The sequence below is a fragment of the Solea solea genome, chromosome 10 (genome assembly GCF_958295425.1).
Source record: "Solea solea chromosome 10, fSolSol10.1, whole genome shotgun sequence".
NCBI classification, from domain to species: Eukaryota; Metazoa; Chordata; class Actinopteri; order Pleuronectiformes; family Soleidae; genus Solea; species Solea solea.
Genome location: NC_081143.1, coordinates 21398665 through 21425090, shown reverse-complemented (window position 1 = coordinate 21425090; position 26426 = coordinate 21398665). Strand labels below are relative to the sequence as shown.

Genomic DNA, 26426 nt, shown 5'->3' with positions numbered 1-26426 from the left:
ATGTCTTGTCCCTGATCATGTGTTTATGCCTGTATTTACCCCGATAAAGAATCTGTGATGTGGATCTACACTGGAGGACAATAACATTTTTTAAATAAAGTGATTCTGTGTTTCCCCCTTTATTACATTGCTGTATCATATAGAACAAATTGCATCTCTTGCAAAGGAGAAAAACAAGAGGAAAAAAGCTGACACATCTTGGGAGGATGTTTAAGTATGGAAGAGGAAAGTCAGAGAGGAAGAGGATTAATGGCCACAGGTAAAAATTGCGAGAGTTAAACTTCTCTTTCGCCAGAATGATGAGTCAGCATCCTCCTCAGTGGACACTAAATGTATTTCAATCATCTCATCAGTTTGAGTGGACAGTTTTGTACGTTGGTGTAAATCTCGGATTAACCCTGATACAGTATCTGTGCTCTATGCCTGCACAATTTCATACCTACTGGTTAAAAATCATCAACAGATTAAAACAGAGGTCATTTTGGAAAAGAGGGAAAAGGATTAAGGTGGGGAGGATGTTAGAGGAGAGAAAAGTCAGAGAGGGAGAAGGACGAGTACAATTAGAGCTGAATGACGGTGTTCCTGTCCTCAGTGGACAGGAACACCAATACAGGTATTTCAGTCCTGTGACAAACACAGATGCTCATGTATCACGAGTTTACAGTTCACATGAGTATTAGAGTAAATATCAGTAGAGGTTTGAAGGAATTTCAGCAATTTTTTCAGATTTGTGCACAGAGACTTTTTCTGTATGGAGTTTGCATGTTCTCTTTTAAATGCACTGTGTTATTTGAAATGAAAATACAATTACATGGATCAGATAAGAATGTATTGGAAGGGACCTGAAAAAAGGGGTCCTCAGTCAAAATGCCTTGGTTTAAATGGGAGGAGACATCAACAATGGAAGGATGTGACACACACCAGAGGTTTTCTTGTTTCCTTCCTTTAAAGAAACTACTTTTAGTGGTCATAGTGGAATAAATGTAAGTTTATCACTAAAGGAGCTTGAATGCTGTTCGCATGTTGAGATTAGACTTTTTTTTCAAATAAAATAAAATACCAACCATGTGTACAAATCGTTGCAGCATGTTAAGAGAGCTGTGGACAGTCCCTCTGGAGATGCACATTTTCGATGTAAACTAAAGACAATACAAGGAAATAGGAAGCTCCCCGTCCATAAGCCAGGTCCCAGAAGTTTCTCAGAAAGTGGAGCGACAGAGATTGCCAAAGTTCACAACGCGGGCCGGGGACAACACAGTCAGTCACCTGGGAACTGGCAGAGATCGATCCAAAGTAATGGCTGAAGGTAAGACAACTTGACCTGACCTATAATGAGTGAAAATATAACAGCATTGATGCTTTTGAGTTTCAAAAGATGTGACATTTGATATTGGAAACAGCGCAAGAGAGAGCCGCAGACATAATGCAGACCTTAATAATAATGATGTCAGTCAAATCTGGATTGTCTTTTGTGTCACAATGGCATCATTTCACAGCAATACCACTACGGGAAAAGAAGCAGAGGACTCTACCCCGATCTGATGGGTGTGGTCTCAATAACTTTGACGGTAGGCCCATTCATTGTCTCTCTCCTGTGTTCTCAGTAAATCCACAAGTTACACTTTTTGAAGAATCAATCAATGGCTTCATTTAGTTTTCTGGTTAACTAGTTGTAGCATTGTAAAAACGGTGCCACGTTATAAAGCATCCCCTTCCCTGAGGTTTATTATTCCCCAGCACTAGGTGTGTCTTTGAAATGTTTGTTTGGATGGCTTAAGAGTGACTGAGAGAAATTTGCAGTGCCTTAACAGCATCATGAAGTCACTACATCACTAAAAGGAAAATAAAAAAGAGGCAGTAAGTCAACATTACAGGCAGCAACTGACATAAAAAAAGACTAAATAAGATATTTTGGAATTTGATGCTGGATTACAATATGATTGTTCTTCGGTAAAATCAATCAACCGATTAAAAATAAGACTTTAAAGGTGTTTATAGGTTTGCCTGGTTCTAACCAGTGTTTCTAGACCGACTTGGCACAGTGACGGCACATTTTGACGACATCACAAATCATGAAAAACGGTTCAAAGTGTAAACATAAACCTTACTCTCTAATGTTGTAGTGTTATAATTGTATAATCTCTTATCCCTTTCACCATGCTCTCTGGTCTGCAGGCTTTTGTGCCTTATTGCTTCTAAAGCCCCTTTTTCACCTATGGTCCCAGCTCGACTAGCCTGGCACGGCACGGCACAGTTTAGGTTGCTTTTCCGCCACAAAAATAGTACCTACGGCTGCATGAAACTGCCGTGACTTCACATTAAAACTATTTGTTCAGCACTTCTTCCATGACCGGAGCACAGACTGAAATACAGCGGTTAGGGTTTGTGAAGCTAGCAGTGCTGTCGCTAAAGACACCACAGACTCCTCTGTTAAATATTGAGATTTGTTAAGTCTTTTTAACTGATCTACATTTCGGCACTGTTCGGCTTGATCCTTGTGTCGGACGCCTCTTCCTGTGACGGCACTCTGACCAATCAGTGGCCTGCAGTCTGGCGACGGCACGCATAGTATCGCCTCAGCTCACTTCACACCTGTCCCTCAATTCTCTGGCCTGCCAGTGGAATATTATTGTCGTGATGGTTTGCTTCTGCTGTTACAGCCCTGGATTTGTCTGGTGGTGGCCTGAGGATCGTCCTGGTGGGAAAAACTGGATCGGGGAAGAGTGCAACAGGAAACACCATCCTCGGCAGGGCTGCCTTCAAAGAGGACCCGAGCCCCGTGTCTGTGACCAAACACTGTGAGACTGCGAGTGGTAAAGTAGACGGGACCACGGTCCAGGTGATTGACACTCCAGGTCTGTTTGACACAGGCATCACGGTGGAAGAATTAAAAACCAGAATAGAGGAATGTGTGAAGATGTCAGTGCCCGGGCCTCACGCCTTCTTACTGGTGATCAGGCTTGGGGTGAGGTTCACAGAGGAGGAAAGAAACGCCGTCAAGTGGATCCAGGACAACTTTGGGGACGATGCCTCCATGTACACTATCATGTTGTTCACATGTAAAGATCAGGCTAAAGCTGACAATGCTCTGAAGGAGTGCAAAGAGCTACGGAGACTCTCGATCACGTTTGGACGCAGATACCACGCCTTCAACAACAACGACGCGGACGACCGCCTACAGGTCACAGAGCTCATCACTATGGTCAAGGAAATGGTACAGGACAACGGGGGGAAACACTACACTAACGAGATGTATGAAAGAGCCCAGAGGAAGCTGAGGGAGGAGGAGGAGCAGAGGAAACAGGAGGAGGAGGAGAAGAAAGCAGAGGAGAAGAAAATTTGGGATGCGGAAAGGGAGAAGAAGGAGAAGGAGAGAGAAAAGGAGAAGAGAGTCAAAAGGAAGAACATACGAGTGTCCGCAGCTGCAGCTGTTGTGCTGCTGTTTGCAGGTATGGTTATAGCAGTGGGAGCTAACACCACAGTGGCTCTGGCTCTTGGAGCTCCTGTGCTCGTCCTGGGAGTCTTGTGTGGTTTAACAGCCATTTGCATGTGGAAGGGCATACGATGTAGATCTAAAGCAGCTGTTCCAGTATAACTTCGACAACATGTTATCCACAAGGACACGTCCATCAGTATGCAACTCTGTGTGACACTGAATGTATCATTAGCATTACACGTTGCTATTGTATTTACTGTTGAGAGCATCAGTGAATGATTTTGTTTTGGCCGTCTCTGCATTCTGCTGCCTTAATGATTATGTTTTTGACACATTACATTAAAAGGAACGTGTGAATTGAATGCTGCTGGAGCGAGTTGTACTTGAACAGATTTTTATTTTTAGCTTAAAAAGAAACAATGATACAAGATATTCACATTCAATTGTGCCATTGTACCATATGTAGCTATGCTTGTGAGATTCATTACTGCCCCTTATTTCAACTGTGGCCTGCTGTTTGCTTCACTTTATTTTCAGAAACATTATGAGCTCACTTCCCTAAAGGAAATGAGACAATGGAAAACTTCCGCCGTCTGATTACATCGAAGTGAGGAACAGCCTTCACTTTACTGCCATTGCATGACTGCCAGCACACACTAACTACACAACCAAGGAAAGGCCTCCAATTATAGCAAAACCTCAAGTTTGACTCTCATATCAATTTTGTGATAGAAACCACAGATTAATCGTATGGGATCAAGCCCGAGGACAGAGCAATGACACATTTGTAATAGTGCGTAGGGTTCATGAGCGTGAACACACAACAAGGATTAAGTGGTAATGACTGCATGGGATCAGCATCAGACTGAAGAACAGGTTTATTTTAAGATGCTTGAAGAGCTTGAGGAGACAGAGAGCATGCTGGGGGCAGTGCCGGGTGCTTCATTTATGCATGTAATGTTATTACTGTTTAATAAGCACCATAACACAAGAGTTACTGATTTGGCTGCCAATTTGTGATTCAGTTCTAGGAGAATAATGTTGTACGTCACTTTTTGATTGTATTTACAACACAGCAACATAAATAACTTATGTAACTTATTCACGTTAATACCAGGTAATATATAAAGTTATATAATTACATTTGAAAGAGTAATGCGTCATAAGTAACCTGCCACACATTAATTGTGATTATTCATGAAATGAAACTATTCGCATGGCAGTGTTGAACAGCTGCAGGCGAGGTTGCCTGGAGTAATAAATACATAAATACATTTCCACCAGTCTGACTGCATTGCAGCAACCAAAGCCGAGGGTATGTTTTATCTTTAACGCTCTGCTGACAGACAGAGCCTTGACAAGGCATTTCGTTCTCAAGACGCCTCCTGCAATGAGAGAAATGTGTAGGGAGCACATGGACCCAACCTATCTCTGTATGTGCAAATAGTTCGTATGGTGGCAGTCACTCTAACACCACCTAGTGGAGATAGTCCTCATTCAGTGTTGATTGAGACTTGAGAACACCACAGACAAAGTTGTCATTTCCATGAACTAGTCTGGGAGCCAATGCTCAAAGAAGTGTCATTTTCAAAAGCATTTTACATATAAATGTATTATTATTATTATTACTGTTAACACAGCTGCCAGCAGAGATTGAGGGAAACTGATTTTAACCACATTTAACATCCATGCTCCTACGATATTTAGAGAATAATTTTGCTGCTTTTTCTTGCTGTGAGACAACTTGCTATTCCACTGCTGCCCAATTTAGTTTAGGTTATGTCAAATGTGTATATTATGACTTCTAAATTCAGTATTACCTTAGTGACACAAAGCATCAGTGGACCAGCAACTCCTTTTGTCCCTGTGAGGTAAAGGCAGGGGTTTTCCTGACTTTGGTGCAGCAAAGTAAATGCTGTACGAAGGAGATAGTGCAGAAGGAGGAGATAGGGGGTGAGGTAAGTGCTAGGACAGAAGATGCTCTTGGAAGAGCTTGGATTTCAAGAGCTTCTTGAAGATAGACAGGTTCTGGTAGTGGTTGGTGGTCATTCCACCAGCGTGGAACAATACATGAAAAGAGTCTGGATTGACCTTATCCTTTGATGAAGGGAGTAGTCGAGGGGTAACATAAGCCTTTAGCAGAGCATTTAAGTCTATGGGAGTAGACCCATGGAGCACTTTTTAGGCTAGCATCAGTAATTAGAATTTGATGCGGCTAAGGGAGGCCAGTGGACCTCAGTGAACAGAGGAGTGACATGTGCCCTTTTAGGCTGATTGAAGACTAGATGCGCCGCCGCGTTCTGGACCATCTGTAGTGGCTTCACAGCACAGGTCAGCAGGCCTGTTAGCAGTAGTCAAGGTGGGAGCTGACCAAAGCCTTCACTAGGAGCTGGGTAGCCTGACATGAGAAACTAGCTCATAACAGAACTGCAGTGTTGTGGTAATTAGTCAGAGGTCCACGGGGCCAATAAAGCTCCGCACTGGAACTTAACTTCCTCTACTAGATGACAGCTCTGATGGTATGAGTGAGAACAAGTGTCAAGGTCCCTGGCTAGTCCCTGGAAAACAGCAGCACGGTCAGCGGTGTGCTTGGTGAAGTCTGCATCAACAATGTGTCAATAACACTGACAAGCACACTTCAAAAAAACCTGAACTACTCCTTTAACGCTTTGGCTAAATTTGTCCCGTCAAATACCAACGAATGACAACATGGTCACAATCAACAAAAGTGTCCTTGTGCTGTAATTTTCTGCTTTGTGTGTTTAGTATGCAGCCTTACACACTGCGGCCCTCCCACACGCCTGCATATGAAATTCACAGAGACAAGCTGGTCAGTCACATTAGAAGGACGACACCAAAACGCCACATTACATGTTCATACCACCAAGAAAACACACAAAGGATTATTGACACAACAGTGGACGTCTGTTGGCAAAGTAAGTTTTGTGGAGTTTTGCTTGAGCGCTGCATTTAGAGGATAACAACGTTGATGTGGTTATTTGCTTTTAAAGTTACTTTCAAAATTTGGATTTCCTGAAATAGGAAAACATTGAACATCTGTACAGTAAGATTTGTTGTGTGTCGCTTGAACTGTAAATGCAATAGAGAATTACTTTTTATTTATGTTTCTTTCATAGTCGTTTTAAATCCCAACTAATCTAATTGTATGAGACACATTTGCTGAATTATTTTTGACAGATTTAGGTCTTTGATGGGAAACCGTGGACATCTGTTAGAAAAATAAGTTTTCTAGTTTTTATCTTGAACTGTCAATTCTGTTCAATTCTGGGCAATTGCACTGCATATTTAATATGTTTACTTCTTTTTAATCATCTTTGTTTTTTTAGTTCAGATATATTATTATTAAATTACATATATTTTTGTATTCGTTTACATTCGATTCTATAACATAGGTGCACTAAAAACACTTTCTTTTTTTTTACATCTTTGGGTCTCTTACAGAAGAAGAGTGGGGGGACAAATCTTGACCAGCATACACTGAATAACTGAGGGAAGACTTGGTCAAGAAGACTCGATTTAAGGATTTTGTGAGGGACATTTTTATTGACAGTGATCTAGAGTGATCATGGCATCAACAGGTCTCCAGGTGATGGGTTTGATTTTAGCTGGGCTGGGTTGGGTGTGTGGGGCGTTGGTGTGCGCTGCTCCACTGTGGCGTGTGTCAGCCTTCGTAGGTGGGGAGCTAGTGATCGCCCAGGTGCTGTGGGAGGGGCTGTGGATGAACTGCCTGTCTCAGACCACAGGTCATATCCAATGCAAGACCTACGACTCCACCTTGGCCCTGCCCAAGTCTGCCCAGGCCGCCCGAGGCCTCATTGTCCTGTCCTTACTCCTTTGCCTTCTGGCACTCATAATTGGGGTGACAGGGGCCAAGTGCACTCACTGCATGGGTAGCGGAAACAAGGCCCCCAAGGCTCGGCTGGCTAGGATAGCAGGGGTACTCTTCCTTGTGGCTGGCCTTGCTTACTTGCTACCCATCTGTTGGACGGCCTATGCAATCATCAGGGACTTCTATGATCCAAATGTTGCAGCGCCCCTTAAGAGAGAGCTGGGACCAGCGCTGTACCTTGGCTGGGGCGCCAGTCTACTGCTCCTGGTCGGGGGTTCGCTGCTGCATGTCGGCTCTTCTCCACCAGGAGGAAGAGCGCTGCCAGTTTTTGGAAGAGCGGCGAAAGACAACCCGCAGACAGGCGGAGCAGGAGAAGCGAAGCAACAGGAAAAATCTTTTGTATGAGGTCGTTTCACTGGACATGCGAGGTGTGAGCAAACACAGGAGGTCACAACCATGTCAACAAAAAAGCCTCTGGAAACTGTAATAAGGCTACACTGTGTTGTGGATATGTGATCTAATCTAACTGAGATACATGCAGATTTATAAATTAACTTGAAGCTCTGTGTTCACGTGGGAGTAGAAATCAATTGTTGAAGGATTACAGATGTTTACTAATTGCATTTCTTAAATGCCACTCTGCCTCTGCTTGCTTGTGTGTGTGTGTGTGTGGGTGATATGTGTACAGAAGGCCAGTGTTCATAGTACTTGTGTGCATGCTGGTGTTTTCAGTGAACATGTGTGGGCAGTGACAGTTGTGCATGATTTTATTTTATTTTTTAAATAATTTAGCAAATGTACTCCTTAAAATACATGATTTTCTTGTATTTTCTATGTATTTTCTTATTATTTAAAGTTATTTTTCAGTTGCCTTTTCAGCATAACTTTAAAATCTCATATTTTTAACTAACCTGTTTTACTGCTATATGAATATATATACTATACACTACTAATGAATAGTACTCGTGTGACATTGATACATTTATCATAATTCCCAATTGTTTATTTAATATGAAGGAAAAAGACGTGTTGCTGAGTTATATTCTTAGAGTATTAACTGGGTTGTGATGGCAATTTCTAGCTTTGGCTACAGTTGACTTGATAAAAGTCTATAGTAAAGTATCGTTTTATGCATTATCACGGATTACGCACAATAAGAGCTCTGTTCTTTCAAACATGTACATGCGCCTGCTGACTTCAAAACATAGGAGAATGACACCCATTCTAACAACTTTATATTTTCACATATTTTATGATTTTAAAGTATGTGTAAAAGCTTTGACTTATTTAACCCTCATGACTGGGGCTTATTCGATTATTAATCAATGAATAAATTAATCGTCAACTAGTTTTATTTTAATGATTAAAACAAGTTTCTCTGATTTTTGAGCTTCTTCTTCTTTCTTTGTTTTCTGGTGTCTTTGCTCCATATAACAAATAAAATCATTTAAACTGAATCATTTTAGTTTGTGGACAAAACAACACCATTATTTCCAGGTTGGAGAAACACTGATCTACATTTTATGTAACAAACAAATACTGGATTATCTGGATTATCTGATTATGAAAATAATCTACTCATGAGTCAAGACATTAGTCACCTTTCCTTGATTTCGTCACACAGACTTAACTGATCTAATTCAGTTAGGTCTTCTAGACAGTTATCAGTCACATCATGATGATCGGTGAGGTGACACATGTGATAATGAAAGAGAAGCAGTATAAGAAAAGCAATATTATAATAACATAAAGCACAGAGATCCATCACACCACGTGTAGAAGAAAATATCCTGGAATTTTATTCCAGAAGATCTCCAGTTAATAAACACGTGACCACGAGTGTTGTGACAGCAGTCATACACTTGGGGGCAGTAGACACAGCAACTGATGTGTTCAACGTAGTACAATGATTTACTAAAACTACAACTCATTATTTGAGGGAATCACTAGCAAGCATTTAAGAGTATTATTTTGTTTAATTTAGTAGAATAAAATCAGTTTAAAAGCCATTTATAGCAGCTCCCTCCACTCCCTGTATTTGATGACTTTATGTGTAGTTTCTCTTTTTGATAGTGGATGCTTTCTTTTCTTTTTTTGAATTAAAAAATCACTTTGGGCATGTTTAATCTCACTATGATCTCACTTATTTAAATGAGGGCTCTGTAGTTTGTCATGTTATTTCAAAAACTGAGGCTTATGTATAATTTTAATGATCACGTTTGCAAAACCTGGAAATTAAACTTGTCAGAACACGTCCAATGTGTCAAGCTGAGCTGCATTCGCTTTGCTTGTTAGGTGAATATTCTCTCCTCACCCAACATTCCACAGCCAGACTTGACAGGAAGCGAACATAGCAGGTCCAATGAAGACGTGACGCTTAGCTTCTTCGATCAGCTCTCTTTTTCCAGCTTGCTCTCATTAAATCACTTATTTTATGCGAAACTGAAACAAAATATAAAGATCAAAGTCTAGACAGACATGCAAGTGTTGGCTGGTATAGGTGTCAAACAATGTTACAAACTTTTACAAAACTTGAGGGCAAATTTACATTCACTGACTAAATGAAATGCATTTCACGAGATGCAAGACACAGATTTACGAAACACATTTACAATGTACAACTCAGTAACAGCCACCATAAACTGAGAGGGCTACACAAACTGACCTCTCACTCTGTTCCCTTTCCGTCAGAACAATGGCTTTTGTATATTTATTTTGGGATTCTGTAATAGTATTTGACCGTTTGTAAATTTGTTTTACAAAATGTGCATTTGTTTTAACTTTTGTAAAAGTGCTTCACAGTTCATTAATCTGTTTCCTAAAATGTAAATGTTTCAGCTTCTGCAAATTTGTCTCGGTACTTGTAAAGTTATTTTGTGATATGTAAACTTTCTGTTTCACACTGGCCACTGTACTTTAGCACTGAATATACTGAAACTCATTGCAATAATAAGGCATATATTGTGGAATTAAATGACAGTGAAAACAATGAAATGCAGTGCCCTCACGTGGTTAATACTGCAGTTACATTAAATTAACATCAGCACTGACTAAATGAACAGCTCAAAACACTTTTCACACAACAGCCTCCACAAACAGGACAGCAACTCTTCCAAATGTGATTAAATTCTCGCAGAAACGACTCAAAAACCATAGATTTACATCATCTAACTATTTTGACGACAAAAAACAAACCTAACTGGTTGTGGTAATCCTTAGAGACAGGGTTATATTCCCCAAAACTCTCCTGCTCCACATGCTGCAACATGTGTTCGGTGAAACTGTCTGTCGTTACGTAAATGTCCACTAGAGGGAGCGCAACTTAAATGTATGTCAATCTGAGTGAATCTCAGTGAATTACCAGCACAAAAATAGGCAGATTTGACAGTGTCTCATATTTACTTGCCCACATAATATAAACAATACTACTCTTTGTCAGAGTTAGTGTAGTGGAACTTCATATTTTCACAAAGTCCATTCATTGGTGGTCTTGTTTTAAACATTATCAGAGTGAGAGAGCCTTTACTGTGTTTTTCACATTTAATATTCGGGGATTTTTAGGCCCAGACTTAAGGAAGCGCTGGTAAACACAGTTGTAACCTTTGCCAAACACTTGTTTTCATTTGGATAATAGGTGCTGAGAATGTGGGCCACTTTTCCTCTTAAAGCGACATCACCAATATTTGCATGTGTGCTACTGCGGCGGCGGTGTGTACCGCTTTAAATCCTACATGACAGTAAGTCGTGAGGGAGGAAAGTAGGCTAACGCGAGTTTGCGCCGCTCCGTCTCGCTCACATCCGACCGTCAACCTTTGAATCCCGGGTTTAGGGGGCGAGTAGGCCGCTCCAGCGTCCACGGAGGCAATTGGCTGCGTTCTGCCCTTGTGTTTACAGCTGCTGCTTCCTTCTGTCACGTACAGTGGACAGCGCGCGCTTACACACACACACGCGCGCGCGCGCATCATGTGTCGCGAGTGTGTGCTATCCTTTTGGAGCCCAAAGTCCTCCAAGTGAGTCTCTTGTCGGCGTGTCAGAAGATTAACGGGGCTGTGTGTGTGCGCAGTGAAGCACGCGCCACTGCAGCCAGCTGTACCACACTGCAAGCCGCACAAGACAGCACACATAGCAGCCGGACGCAGCGTGTCGAGGCGCCGGGGCCAAGAGGACGGAAAGGAAGAAGGGAAGGAAGGAAGGAAGAAGGGAAGGAAGGGTTACCGCTTCAGCTGCGACAGAGGTCGGCTCCATGGCCGAGAGAAGGGTCTCGCGGTGGTATTTCGGTGGGCTGGCGTCCTGCGGGGCTGCGTGCTGCACGCATCCTCTGGATCTGCTAAAGGTGAGGCGCAGTCAGTCAGTGCTCGCAGGCCTGAGCACCAGGCTGCACTGGTGACATGAGTCGGGCTGGACAGCTGAGGTGGTATACTGTAAACTGTACACTGTCTGTGAGCCGACCCAACATGACCGTATGACGATATGGTGTCTGCGCGCGTGTGTGTGTGTGTGTGTGTGTTAAAGCGTCTCGTGCTTCCTTACATTGGTACAGGCCTGTCACAAACACAGGGGCGCAGGTCAACAGGAGACCCTTTCTGTTTATACATGTTTATAAAATATGAAAAACACTTAAATGTTGAACATAATGTGGTAATTGTAAGACAACACCAAGTGGGGGTTTCCTTTCCCCTCCAAACATAGGCAGCCTGACAGCAGGTGTCTGTCTGTCTCTGTGTGTGTGTGTCTGCCTGCGTGTGTGTGTGTGTGTGTGTGTGTGTGTGTAAATCTTCGTGAGGACCAAAAGAAAAACCTCCATATAAACCACAGGTTGTGTAACATAGGACACTTTTGTCTGGTTCTTACAACTATTAAACGGCTTTGCCAGATGTAAGTTTTGGTTTTAGGGTCAAGGTTAGTGTTAGGGAATGTGTTATATCTACGAGTGTCCTTAAGAAGAATGCTGCGTAAGAGCGCGCGGGTGCGTGTGCTTGTATTAGTTACCTCTTTAGGACCGCTTCTGGCATGAACACTGACCTTGTCAGGAGCGGCAGTCCTCATAGAGACCAAAACCTGGTCCTTATGAAGCAGAAGTTTGGGGTTAAATTCAATAGGGTTAAACAATTACCTGACCAGTCAACTATTCAGTTAATCATCAACTTATGATAATGGATTAATTGCTTGGAGTGTATATATATATTTTTAATAATCAAAATAATCTACAACCTAGTTTTTCTACTTCTTACATGCATCCACCCTCACGTTACTCATTCCTATCTTTAAAAAAAAAGAAGACCCAATAACACATCAGGAAGTCATGTGCTGCGTAAGTGTGCAGACAAGGTTACTAATCAGCACTTGCTTGTAAGAATGTCTCGAGGAGTTCTTAATGTTTGGCCTTACTTGCTAGTTTGCTGGTGACTCCTTTATAAAATTGCAGTATAAACCTACTTATGTTTTATTTGTATTATTCAGTGTTTGGCTTCACGGCTGTAGCGTTTTCTGTGCAGCTGTGTTAGGTCTCTGCTAATAAAAACAAACAAAAGCATCAGTTACTCAAGTATTAGTACCCTTTTTATTCTTATTCATTTTTTGCAAGTCGAAGTCAAGCCAGTGTCCCCAGTTTGCAAGGATAAAGGCTCTTGGATGAAGTAAACACTCTTTGATATGTATTAGCTTGCCCGTCAAGCAACTTCTTTTAAAATACATGTAAATGTCAGTGCGACTGAAATTGAAATTGATGTACTCAAAGTTGGACTTGCACCCAGATAATGGGATTGGGAATTGAATAACTACTGCATGTATACTTTCAGGTTTCTCCCGGGTTCTCCGGTTTCCCCCCACAGTCCAAAAACATGCAGATTTGGGGATTAGGCTAATTGGACACTCTAAATTGTCCCTGCCTTTTGCTCAGTGTCGTATAAAGCGGTAGAAAAATGAGTGCACTTTCAGTCAGAGCAGAGTCAGACTCAACTTGGCCTGGGCGCTCTGTGTGTGAGTGCACAGTTCCCACCCCCCAGGTTAAAAAAAGGAGCTGATACACAGACAAAAAAGTTAATGGTTGTTAGGAAGACTTGGAATGAAACTGGGAATTCAAACAACCAGCTGCAGCTAAATCTGAAGCCACTTGATACCAACAAGCTGAAAGGCTGCATTTTTGCCCCCTAGTGTAGCAAGGACAGACACACTGCAGTCAATAAACTCATTCCCCACTCATCGGCATAGGCGAACTCGACTTAACTGTGCATGGAAACATTCTGTTTATTGCGTTTTCCTTCTCATAGAGAAGAATCGTCTGCATGTTGTCCCCTTTCCACAAAACCAGTTAAGAGCCAATTTGTCAGTTAGACATCATTCTCAGTGTCTTGCCCAAGGACACTTGCGCACACACCCTGGAGGAGCTGAGGACTTAGATAAGGACTCTCACGTTTGAGTCTGTAGTTCCACTGTATGCCAAGTAAATATAATTGACTATATGCACGGGGCGTCACTTACAATGTCCGCTAAAATATAAATCAGCTCCCTAACTTCCTGTCAGTTGTTACTAAGGGGCCTTGAAAATTAACTTAGACTGTTCTCATTGTCTTTTAGTACGTAGTGAGGGATTCAACACACAGCCTAAAAGGAAAAATGCATTTAAATGTCTGCAATAATAGAGCACTGCTGCATCCTCCTGTCAGTCAGCCTTTGCTGAATTCTATAATTTGTCATTAATTCTCTTGGTAACTTCTGCAGACACACTGACTGTAGAACATCTCTGCATCTTTGGCTGACCGCTTACTATAAATAACAGGGCTGTTTTTTTTATATAAGCTTAATCTAGAAATAAGAAGACTTGAGTCTACTCTACATCACCCATTTGATGACACCAGCTGTCAGTCACACTGGTGTCCAGCCATATGCTTTATTGTCTGTTTTCCTCTCTTTCCTTTTTTTTATTGCCATTCATACTTATTTTTTATCAATGCATTTTATTGACTTTCTGAGGAGCTCACACATCAGACTGAGTTGAGCTGCTCCTGTTAATTATCAAACCTTGGTGAAGTGTTATTAAAACAATGTCACCACAGAGGCTGGAGCCCTCACAAACGACAACTTTGACAACGAGACAGAGGGCGACTGTGCCAAAGTTGAATGGCTTTATTGAGTCCCTCCATTGTTTTAAGGAAGACTATCAGATAGGTGGATCGGTTTGCCCTAAACGGATAACAGCGAAGTTGCTAAACAAGACCTCATAAAAAGAGGATTGTTGAGTTAGACACTTATCAGTGTAATGTTTCACCACTGTGTGTGTGTGTGTGTGTGTGTGTGTGTGAGCTCCGCGTTGACACATTATCCTGCCTGTGACTTGAACCTTCGTCTTACAACATATTGTGGTCTGATTTACCAGAGATGAGTGGACAATTCCAGAGTTACAGCAGAAAATACTTGGAAAAAAACAATGTCTCAATATCTACTTGTATTGGCACATTTGGTCCAGATATTCATGTCCACCTGAAAGATGTAGGTGGTAAAGCCTCAGGTTTTCAAATTTCAATTTCTACAATATTGGTTTGTGACCTAATTAATAACATTCCTAATGTCCTCACCTATAACAAAAAAAAAGATACATCTTTAATATTATGTGTGAACTCTGCTGCGAAGATGTTTCTGTGATTAAACACACTAAAAGCTGTCCAGAGTGGGCCTCGCCAAGCCTCGCGTTTCCGTGTAGACAGCAAATGCGATACTTTAGGGAAACGATGGCGTCACATTCCCAGCTCTCTCTTGTGTTGTCATTCATTGTCTTGTACTGAGTAATACTGTCAACACAATACTGCTGTCAATGAAAAGTAACTAAAGGCAGTCTGAAAAGACACTAGATGTCACTAGAACACTTCCTGTCTTTAGAGATTTCACACACGGCGATGAAAAACAACGAAAAACAAGACCTTCTTTTACTTAAACAAAACAGATTCGGTTCATTCTGTCTCCGTGTCTGTTATTATATCTATGTATGGTATTATCTATTAGCTCATGGCTCATGATCGTTTATGTGTCATGCCGTTTCTGTCCGGACGTGGCCTTAGTCATTTGATGCAGTTGTTGTCTGAATATTTCATCTCTGGCATATAACGTAACATAGAAGGAACAAGTAGGAGGGGAACGAAAAAAAACCCACAGAGTCATCATGAACAGGATGAGTGGTGCCACTGCCACTCCTCCGCCTCACTCTGTGTTGAACATGACCTCAATCCTTGACATGCTTGTCTTTCCAGGTTCACCTACAGACACAGCAGGAGGTGAAGAAGAGGATGGTGGGGATGGCCATTCATGTGGTTAAGAATGATGGATTTCTGGCTCTGTACAGTGGCCTCTCTGCCTCTCTGTGTAGACAGGTCTGTATGTGGCTAATCACACTGTTGTCTCTCGTTACCCTGCAGTTCTCTTCTGACAAGGGTCCACATTTAGTCAACATTACAAAATAAAAATGTATAGAAAATAGCGATGATAATCATACAATAATTGATACACGCTTAGCACTTACTGTATATGGTTGAAATACATTGAAAAATGTCATTAATCATAAATAAGCACAGCGATGATACATTTGGACGTCATGTGCAGTGGGTTTAGCAGGTATGCAAATTCTGTAGGGTGGCTCCAACACGATGGGAGGTTAAAAGAAAGACTGATTATCAGCCACCTAATGATGACGAGTCAGACAAGTTTCAACTTGTAAATGTGGCATGCTGACTATGGGCCACTTTTATTTTGCTAGAGGCTCCCCCTAGTGGAAAGACAAAGAAAATGTTGAATCATCTGCCACAGACTCATCCTCTCCTCTCCTCTCCTCTCCTCTCCTTTCCTCTGCTCTCCTCTCCTCTCCTCTCCTCTCCTCTCCTCTCCTCTTCTCTCCTCAGATGTCTTATTCCCTCACCAGATTTGCAATCTATGAGACCGTCAGGGACATGATGGGAAGCACAAGCAAGGGCCCATTGCCCTTCTACCAGAAGGTCCTGCTGGGAGCCTTTGGAGGTGGAAAAGCGCACACACACACACACACACACACACACACACACACTCTCTTGCTCACATTCCTGTACAGCTTTCTTAATGAGGACACTCCTTGACAAAATACATTCCCAAGCCCCATTCCGTAACATTTATTATCACGACTAATTGTAACCCTGAAAAGCCCTTTGTTGTTGTGAAGACCTGCTAAAATGCCCTAGCTTTCTATTGTTTATACATAATATTTACTGCATAATGTATGTATAAGTACACACACGTGTAGTATCACTCATGCTGGATTGTGTGCCCGCAGGTTTCACTGGTGGGTTTGTTGGGACGCCAGCAGACATGGTGAATGTCAGGTAAGATACCGTGACAATATTTACCATGGAAATAATATTATTGCTCAGTAACTACATTACATTTTTTTTTTGGCTGTTTGGGTTAATGGTTAAAAACAAATTGCACATTAAAGATCTGATCTCTTGGTTTCCAGGATGCAGAATGACATGAAGCTACCACCAGAACTGAGGAGGAAGTGAGTGTTGTCATTTCATTTTGACACTGTAGATGCCCTCGAGTCTTTTCCTCTTTTTAATGCTGGTGGTTTTCTTGTAGCTACAAACACGCCATCGACGGGCTCTTCAGAGTCTTTAGAGAAGGTAAATCTGAAGCCGCGCCGTGTGTATGTCATGTGTACCACACTGTGGCATCAAGTCTGATCTCTGACACATTTCCTGTCCCACAGAGGGTGTGAGGAAGCTTTTCTCAGGGGCCACCATGGCATCCAGCAGAGGTGCGATGGTCACTGTTGGACAGGCAAGTCACATTACTCACAGCCTGGGGAAAGGTCGGGATTCATAATAATAACAATAATAATAATAATACATTTTATTCATCAGGTTTCACCAAATAGTAAGCAAAACAAAACAAAACAGTATGAATAGAAAATAGAAATCTCATGGATAATGAGTAACACAGCTGAATGCTGAACGAATAGTGTTATAATAATCACGTCCGCTCGTCCCCTCACTGTCCGCTATCCGTCTAGTTTTTCACCTCTTCCGTGTTTGTGACTTTCATGTCTGTTTATTATTCTTTTTTTTTTTGGAATGAAACTACAACAGAAACAATGTAAATGTGCCATGTTTTACGTGGATCAGACACAAAAACAGGAAGTCATGATCGCATCGACTGTTTATATGAACACCGATCTGAATGATGATCGGCATAGGCCAACCCTCTCGTTCGGAAGGAAATTTGTATCCGGATGGGCTGTATCGGGCTTTTAATCTGATTACCTGTGTCCATGTAAACATTTTGCAAAGGAAGTTATGAGAGAACCAGGATTTTACTTCATGTTAACAATGAGAGAGGGATGATGGTGGTAGGGTGGAGTTTAGCATGGTGGAAAAACAGAATTAGGTGTGTTCTGTGTAGCTATGAAAATGAATAGCAGATGTCGTAAGGGTATTATCAGGAGGAAGCAGGTAGATGGTAAGGAGGAGAGGTCCATGTACAGGCCCTGGGGGAACAACCGTCATGATTTACAAGCACCCCACTTACAAGCAAGTGGGGTGCTTGTAAATCATATGGAGGCTAATCAGTCGAGGATGATGTTATGTGAGATACTGTTGGAAGCTGCGTTGAGGTGCGACTTGCAATCTTATAAGCTCTTTGTCTTCTTAGGTCTTCTCACGTCACTGAAGAGGAATGTCTCTTTCTTCATTTTAATATATTACAACTAATATAATCTCAGTTTGAACTCAATTTTTTACTTAAGTACTTAAATAGATTTGTTAGTCATGCTTACGGGAATGCCACATTTAGATTCCATGTATAAGTAATTCAGTAAGATAACTTCATTAAAATAAATGACATTAAAGTTGTAGTCATTCATCAGCGTAGCAATTTCCCACACGAGTTAGATAATGTTTAAAATAGTTCTACTTGCATGCAATGTATAATGCATTGTGCATTAATCCATATACCATTAGCTCCAATAAGCATTTTGAAATCTGTGTTAGCAAGCACATGTTGTATGGCACCCGTGCACATTCAGTAAGTCCAGAAATGAGAGCTGTTAATCATCCGTTTCATCTGATTCATCACTAGACATTTGACTTACCTAATGATCTGTAGAATAACAATACTGAAGTGTCACGTGACACACTATGAAAGAGTTTGTTCTGCATGCAGCTTTGACGAGCACATGAACATGAACTTACTAAACGTCCCAGTGTTGTCATTTCAACATATGACTGCAGTGTTTCAAATGTGAATGAAGGAGAGCACAAAAACACACGGTTTCATTGTTTTTTAACCCTTTTTTCACCTTCTCTTTTTTGCATCTTTAGCTAGCGTGTTATGACCAGGCCAAACAGCTTGTGTTGGGAACGGGGATAATGGGCGATACCATCGTCACACACTTCCTTTCCAGTTTCATCGCTGTAAGTATCCAGTTTTTCCTTCGTGTGCTGGAGGTTAAAACCTGACTCGTTCAGTCTGTTGCGTTTACTCAGCTCTTTTGTCAACTGACCCTGGTGTTTTCGTGTGCAGGGAGGCTGCGCTACGTTCCTGTGTCAACCTCTGGATGTAATGAAGACGAGACTGATGAGCTCAAAGGGAGAGTACACGGTGAGCTGATCCGCCCTCATCCCCGGTTCATTGTCTCCTCTAATCCTTTCACTCCTTTCTGGGGCTGCTAATCCTGCTTCCTCTCATGTCAGTGTTCATTTTCACCCAGCATATCTCTCTCTCTCTCCCTCTCTCTCCCTCTCTCTTCAGGGCGTGACACACTGCTTACGGGAAACTGCCAAGTTGGGTCCGCTAGCGTTTTACAAGGTAAACAAAAACAAACCCTCAATTAACACGGTTAGTTATTTAGTGCCACTGATCCTCAGGAGGTCTTTACAGGTTTCTTAGAGGTGTTATGTCAGTTGTGCGATACGCCGACCCTGCAATTTGATTCACACTGACCACACCATGTTGCACAGCAGTGAAAGACAAGACCTCTACTACAGATAAAACCATGCAGTCCAAGGTAGTACACAAGGCTGTAATACTGGAGGGAAACTATTGTCCACATCAAGATCTGATTGCTATCCGATCCCTGGTCACCCCTCTGTCACCTCCCCCTCTGTCTTATCAACGGCAGCAACTCAAATTTTTACACTTCTGTTCAATATGGTCACAATGCGTCTCCTGAAGTGGTTTAGCAGATGGGATCACAGAAACCGCATTTTAATGCCAGGTGTAAATGAGGCTAGAAAACCAGATGTAAACCTAATTTCCCTTCCCGTTCCAGCGAATCAAATATAAATGCACTATTCTACAGACATGTTTTTTTAGTAGTAGTTGTCTTGATACGTCATATAATACTATGTTTTGTTGCAGGGTCTCGTTCCAGCTGGCATCCGCTTGATCCCTCACACAGTGCTCACCTTCATGTTCCTGGAGCAACTCAAAAAATACTTTGGCATTCGCATCATCTCCTGAGCACACCCTGCAGGGAGCCATCAATGTGTGTGTGTGTGCTTCACCATCTCATTTTGCTCTACTCTGTCTCAATGATTTTGACTACAGAGCGCTACGAGTGCTGGAAGGGAGGAATACTGGAACAACAAATGATTCCCTGGCCTAGGATTTTAAGTTACTTAATAGAGAGGTAACCCAAACCCTTCCAAATTAATCCTAGGAGTTTCAAATGAGTTTTAGCAGATGTTAAAGTAGTAGTCTTTTCTAATTTCAGTCAAAGTATGTTAAGAGACATTGTGTTAATGTTGAGTTGGGGAGACCACAGCTAATTCATCAACTTTGATCGTAGATGACAGACTTAATAGCTGGTCATATTTTTTATTTTTTATGTTTAAATCTCAGCACCCAGTACTTTAAGCCCTGTCCACCACGGTGTACAGCACCTTCAGGTCCTGACCAGCGTAACAAAATTGTAGACCACGGCTTAGAAAGTTCTGTGTGAGGAACACCAAGACATCGTTTGAAATTTTAGTTGTAAAAGTCGTAAACACCGTGAAGTTTGTTATCAGTGCTGCATGTACCAATCTATTATATTTCCCCAAAAAGCCATTATGAAAACACGACTGATCGAGCTATTACGTACGTACGTGCATAGTCATCATTCCCAACAGTGCTGACTTTAAGAAATACAGAAATATTGGTTTGCCTTCTAATGACCTAATGACTATCTTTGAAGTGTAAATCAGCCAGTACTGTGATCAAGTCTCACTAATATTCACCAGGTTCTCCTTTACTTCATTCCACCACTATCAAACTTTCTCATTTTATTCTTAAATCTTTCAGAGAAGTGGACCAAGTTTGTTTTTCAGTAAGGAGAGGGTTAGTGGGGAAACTGTGAAGTGGGCCTGAAGGTCCATCTGTTAGTGCTTCTTTTATTTTCTGCTCCCCGTGGAATTGTGAATGACCACTTGATGTAATTTTAGTTCTTGCTATTTAAATAGAGATGCCTGTAGAGAAGCTTGTAGAGATCTGCTGCGCACTACAAGTTTACATGTAGCATTGTCATCTTTAATGTTACCGTTTCATCGAGGTGAATGCACGTCAGACTTAATGACTCAGGATGCTCCTCTTTTTCTTAAAAAAAAAAGGCACTTTACTGAAAATCACTGGACGCCTCAAACCTAACCTGCTGCGTAGAAACCCCTGCCATAGACTTAAAAAAAACAAAAATAAAAGAAGAAGAAGTCATATTTGCATTTATTTTGAATTCAAAACATTATCGTTTCCAGTTGTGGCTGTTTTGTGGCTCTTGGTTTTCGTAAAATCAGGCATCGCCTGTGCCTACTCTGTCTACAGAGACCTTGTCAAATAATATTGCCTTACAGCATCTATCCTGCAGGGGGCAGTGTGGTAACGTGTACTTTACTTTCTCTAATTCATCCTGTAATAAGTCCTGCATCTTCATCAGTGCCATTAGGTCACCCTGTTTGCCTGCATGTTCTGACCTTGATAAAGTGAGGTCCTCTACTGTAGATGAGCCGAAAGTTTGGTCATTGTAACCCCCGTCTTTATTCACAGTCGTAGTTAATAGCACTGGAGGGACCCATAATTCTGGGTGTGTTGAATTTGCATCATGTAGATCATTAACAAAAGGATTTTTGAATAAAAATAAAGAGAATATCTGCGCAGTGTCTGTGGCTTTCGTTGTGTCATGTGCCGTTTGTGTTTGTTAGACGGCACGCTTCTGTTTTGGTAGTGAAGAAGATTGTTTCAAATCACTACAGTCATATTCATTGTAATATCTTTTATTCGATAAATCTGCTGCAGGCCATCTGGATTGTGTACAGTCGACGTCATGAGACCGAGTACTCTGCTGTGTTTGTGGTTCCAGCAGAAGCAGACTCATTGGTCTTGCCGGCTGTGACTGGATTTGTATGGAAGCCCATTTCCGCCAGAGGTAAAACTTGATAATAATAATAATATCCTCAAAGTTACGAGATTAGGCGAAATTATGAGATAAAACTTCTTTTAGTCTGTCGTTTCAAAGGGGTCATTTCAAACATTGCCGTTGAGGTGCCTGCACACTTCTTATCTCATAATTGTGACTGTTTATCTCATAATTATGACTTTATCTCATAATTATGACTGTTTATCTCATAATTTCGATTTACTCTGAGGATATTTTTATCATCAAGACTGTTTTACCTCTTTTTCTTTTTTCTCTTGATCAGAAATGGGCTTCCACAGATTTGCCCTAATCAGAGCAAGGACAAATTATTTTGCAGAATAATTTGCCCACTAGTCACTGTCCACAGTTAAGTGTACTCTTCCTTTACCTGTAGTAGATGACGTAAAGTGCACATTCCTTGTATTAATAGCACCAAACACACACACACACACAGAGCATTCATGACTTATTTCAAGAGCACATTTGAAAAACAACCAAGGTTAACCAAAGTGCTTTACTGATTTAAAGGCCCAGCAACATAATAATATAAAACATAAAACGTAAAATCAATAAAAATCGAAGTAAAATAGTAACATGATAGAATAGTACAATGGTGAAAACTACTGAGTGAAGGGCAAAGACATGAGGTGGGTCTTTGAAAGCGATTTAAAATGTCAGTAACATGGTTTCTTTTCAGGATGGTGGTGTTCACAGTTTGTACACTGTGTACACTGTGTCACTGTAACAAGCTTTTACTGAAAAAATAAATAATGATTTTGATGTTGAACTCATTCGTCATGGCCGTTTTCATTTTGTTGCACAAACTGCAGCTATAAATCTCACTGTTTATGAGAAAAATAATGGAGGAATAATTTCCATTCACGCCGCTTTGTCTATTTCACGGTTGACTTATTTTCACTCAACAAAGCATCTACTTGTGGAGAGCACTCGGCTTTGGGGAAGACTGTGAGTGTGAATAAAAATAAAGTCATTTTCTCCCCTTCATTGGCCAGTATATGAGTCTAAAAGGCCAGCTGCAGTTCCCCTAATCTGACCATGGTCAGGAGCTCAGAGAAAAGTGATGGTTGGCTTTGAGCTGAGGCTGATGGAGACACGGCAGGAACTCATATGATCACAACAACACCCTGGAAACGGGATTAAGGCGGCTGGAAAGAATATAGGTAACTTTCTGCCTGACGCTCGGCACGTCATCCATCTGGAAAAATACATGCGGTATGATTGAGTTATTACTTAAACACAAGGTTCCATAATCCTCCTTTGTCATTTTTTGGTCCTGTCAGTGCACACACTAATTGCTGCGTGTGACAGGATTTGCTCATCAAGACAAAACGGAGATCAGTCAGCTCTGCACATCCTCTAATATCATCAAGCAGTCACTTTGATCTTTGTTTTGATTAGCTGTTACTTGTCTCAAACTCTAGAGATGTTGCTACTACTTTGTCTGTTGGATTTGTCAACCTGCACTGGTTGCGTAGACTGCATATAAAATAAACACTGTCTACTGGTTTCGAGACAAACTCGAGCTTTGTGTGCATGCGGGTGGTTTCCACCCATATGAGATGCACTTTATTGTTTATTTTCCTCTAAATGGAACCAAAATGTACAAAATTGTGCTGAAAGGTCTGAAAGTAGCAACTGCCATAGGCCCTAGTGGAAGCCACTGTCCCGCCATGTGGGCCTAGAGGTGTTTACTGCCATTATAAATCAATCGCCCCCTAGGTTGCTAGAGACAACCACCCACTCTCACGATCACACCTATGATCAATTTAGAGTGTCCAATTCACCTAATCCCCCTATTGCCTGGCCCTGTTTTTGGACTGTGGGAGGAAACCGGAGAACCAGGAGAAAACCCACGCACACACACACACTCGGGGAGAACACGCAAACTCCATGCAGAAAGGCCATCACTCTTCATGTTTCTAATCTTTTTTTTTTTTTTATAAAGATTGATTTGTATTCTTGTTGCAGAACAGATGTGTTACACATTTATTATCACATCCGTGAGGCGCTGCTTGATGAGGAGGCTTTGCACGCACAGGTGATGCAGGCAGATCAGCGGCAAGTCCGCTTCCTCCTATTTACTACCTTTGTCTTTGCATTTTATAATAATAATAATTATTATTATTATTATTTTGGTACTTTAAAAAAAGAAAAGAATTAAACACATTTATCCAAAATATTAGAATTAGAGTCATACTACATGACTGCAGTGTTTGGGTTGAAGCGATGTGTATTTCCATGATTTCGTGAATGAATCAGTTTCAACCTTGAACATGCTGTGGAGGACAAATTAGGAATGCCATCGTTTGTCTTGAGAAATAAACCCTAAGGTGAGAATGTGATCAGTGTTAATATTTGACATGTATTAACATTTATTTCTTGTTGTGTTTCTTTTTTTTCAGTTAAATTATTTAGTGTTTCGATATATCGCTTTACAGGAGACCTTGAAGAGTTTCAATACATGCTGAATGGAGAGGATCGGGTAAAGAATTGCACAGAGGAGGTGGAAGATATGAGTAATACAGAGGTTCTTGACACCAGAGAGTGACATCTCTGCTTTGATAGAATGTGATAGCTTGTTTACCTTAATCTTAATCACCTGCATGTCCCTGGTAAATCCAGTGGAATTATTTGTACATGATTGTAATTTATTCCATATGCTATAATACAAATGCAGAGGGTCATGTTAATTAAAGTTAGAATTCTATGACTTCAAAAAAGAGCCGGGGGAATGTCACCGTGAAGAAGCTACACAGATGAATAACTGTGGAAAGTGGGCATTTTTGTTGTGTTGCTGAAAATGTGTATTGAAACAAACCAAAATCCTTATGTTTTTTGTCTTAGTTTAAAGACCGCTCTTGTTCTGCCCGGTTTTGTCCTGTTTGAATTTGTCTCGGTTCGCCTTGTTATGTCACATTACCTGTCTACGTCCTGTATTTATGTTCGTGGTCTTTATTTGTTTGCACACACTAAATTGGCGAATCCGCGGGTTCAAAAAAACGAATCGCAGGATCTCGCATTTGCAGCTACAAGGCCGTACAGAGCAGGTATTATTAGTGCACACAAACATTCATGCACACGACGCTAATCTTCAAAATAAACGCTTTGTCACTAATCTAAGAGACTGCTGCTGATTGTCTCCCATGTGCAAATACAAGAAACTAGAGGTCTGATACAAAATGTTGAAAGAAATAGTCTCAGTGTGATTAGGAGAGATTCATGTGCAGAAGAATAAAACAATCATTCAGATTGAAACACATCTGGTCTGGAGCTATATAAGCACTGATCAACACGAGTATGAGAAAAGTTTTCTCTTTGTTTCCCACCGCACACACAAAGTAGAACACATACATCTCTTCACACATTTCACGACATCGCATTCATTACAAAAAAAAAGAGAGAGACTGATGCCAGCTGCCGCGTTACAAATACGTTGTACGAAAAGGGAGGAAAATCCCTCTCTGGCCGCACACATTTCACATTTCACTACTCGCTCAGGAAAAGAAAGTGTGAAGGAACATATAACTTGTGCTCTGACTGCCCGGGGAACAAACAGCGGGGCGGGCGGGGGGGACAAGTGCTTGTCAATAATGAATGTGTCTTGTGTTACGTATGCAGCTGTGCTGTCCATATGAGTTGTCTAATCATGCATGAAATGACAAATGTTAGGCTCTGTGGTTTATGGTCTTGGAACGCAGGTCTTCAAAAGGCCTTTGGCTGATACACGTTACGAAGCAATATCAATATTCAAAACATTTCTTTTTAATATCAAGCATCGACCATGAGGCTTTTCAGGCAGAGATGTTACTTTCACTCTACGGTAATATATGCCTTTTTTCCCTCATGTACAATGCCCTGTAAATAATCCCTCTGGAGGCAGCTTCTGCTCACACTCTGAATGTTCTCCTGTCACCAAATTAAATACAGCTGTCAAGGCCCCAGAGACTAATGGTCACTCTGCGTGTGTGCGTGTGTGTGTGTGTGTGTGTGTGTGTGTGTGGGTGGGTGTGATGAATCAGTGTGATGTAGGTGTGGGTGAGTGAAGACAATCAGAAAGAATAAGAGGAATTGGAAGCAAAGACAAGGAAAGCACATTTATCAATTAGTGGGTGTGCTGCATATGTGCTGTGGGAACTTATCTCTTACACGCCCAACACTTTAAATACACTCACATTTGCTTTGTGCTCAGAACTAAGCTAGAAAAGCTAAAGCTGCTTTTGTACGCACACATGCACACAACCTTGGATGAACACTCAATGGGGAGTCACTGAGATAGAGAGACGTGGGGGCATTATCCGAAAACTACAACGCGTGCCTGCACTGCACTGCAGTGACTGTGCTATGTCTAAAAAAATCTGCGACGGAACAAAGGTGCCAACATTGTGTCTCCACTCTCCAGAGAGAGAGAGAGCCTAAGAGACCACTAAAATACAAGTCTGAAAACACAACACAAACTGATGACCATAATGAAAGAAAGAACTGACAAAAATGTTGATTTAAATACAAAGTGTCACTTTCAAACAGCCACTATTTATATATTTCTTTCATAGCAAACACACCTGAACACAGTGAAGCCAGGCCATCGGAGAACTGGTGTTTTCTTTCACAAACACACAAGTTATGTAAGTTATGTGTTGTTGGGTAAACAGTGACTTAAAAGACACACGGCAGCCACAAGGAGGATTGTGCCCGTCCCAAAAATCCCTTTTTAACCA

At 41.4% G+C, this 26426-nt stretch overlaps 3 protein-coding genes across 3 annotated transcripts; all 3 read left to right on the top strand.

Moving 5' to 3' along the window:
• The first annotated feature begins 1010 nt into the window (after positions 1-1010).
• LOC131466333 (GTPase IMAP family member 7-like) lies at positions 1011-3798 on the top strand. The gene is made up of 3 exons (XM_058639501.1): positions 1011-1306; positions 1497-1568; positions 2661-3798. Exons 1-3 carry the CDS (start codon positions 1297-1299, stop codon positions 3593-3595), a joined length of 1017 nt encoding a protein of 338 aa, XP_058495484.1. The 5' UTR covers positions 1011-1296; the 3' UTR covers positions 3596-3798.
• A 2455-nt stretch (positions 3799-6253) lies between these two features.
• Positions 6254-8125, top strand: LOC131466334 (claudin-9-like). Its single transcript, XM_058639502.1, has 2 exons — positions 6254-6372; positions 6899-8125. Exon 2 carries the CDS (start codon positions 7023-7025, stop codon positions 7689-7691), a length of 669 nt encoding a protein of 222 aa, XP_058495485.1. The 5' UTR covers positions 6254-6372; positions 6899-7022; the 3' UTR covers positions 7692-8125.
• Positions 8126-11020: 2895 nt separating this feature from the next.
• Positions 11021-21430, top strand: slc25a10b (solute carrier family 25 member 10b). Its single transcript, XM_058641109.1, has 11 exons — positions 11021-11619; positions 15530-15649; positions 16175-16289; positions 16579-16627; positions 16762-16803; positions 16884-16927; positions 17014-17084; positions 18623-18715; positions 18825-18902; positions 19053-19109; positions 19662-21430. Exons 1-11 carry the CDS (start codon positions 11530-11532, stop codon positions 19761-19763), a joined length of 861 nt encoding a protein of 286 aa, XP_058497092.1. The 5' UTR covers positions 11021-11529; the 3' UTR covers positions 19764-21430.
• The last annotated feature ends 4996 nt before the right edge of the window (positions 21431-26426 follow it).

What these genes read in the sequence shown, in the direction of transcription:
- LOC131466333 (XM_058639501.1), top strand. An exon ending in TGGTCTCAATAACTTTGACG is followed by an intron (nt 1,569 to 2,660) that starts GTAGGCCCATTC and finishes CTGCTGTTACAG; the next exon opens with CCCTGGATTTGTCTGGTGGT.
- LOC131466334 (XM_058639502.1), top strand. Translation starts at nt 7,023, where the DNA reads ATGGCATCAACAGGTCTCCAGGTGATGGGTTTGATTTTAGCTGGGCTG.
- slc25a10b (XM_058641109.1), top strand. Translation starts at nt 11,530, where the DNA reads ATGGCCGAGAGAAGGGTCTCGCGGTGGTATTTCGGTGGGCTGGCGTCC. An exon ending in GCAGACATGGTGAATGTCAG is followed by an intron (nt 16,628 to 16,761) that starts GTAAGATACCGT and finishes CTTGGTTTCCAG; the next exon opens with GATGCAGAATGACATGAAGC. An exon ending in CGATGGTCACTGTTGGACAG is followed by an intron (nt 17,085 to 18,622) that starts GCAAGTCACATT and finishes TTGCATCTTTAG; the next exon opens with CTAGCGTGTTATGACCAGGC.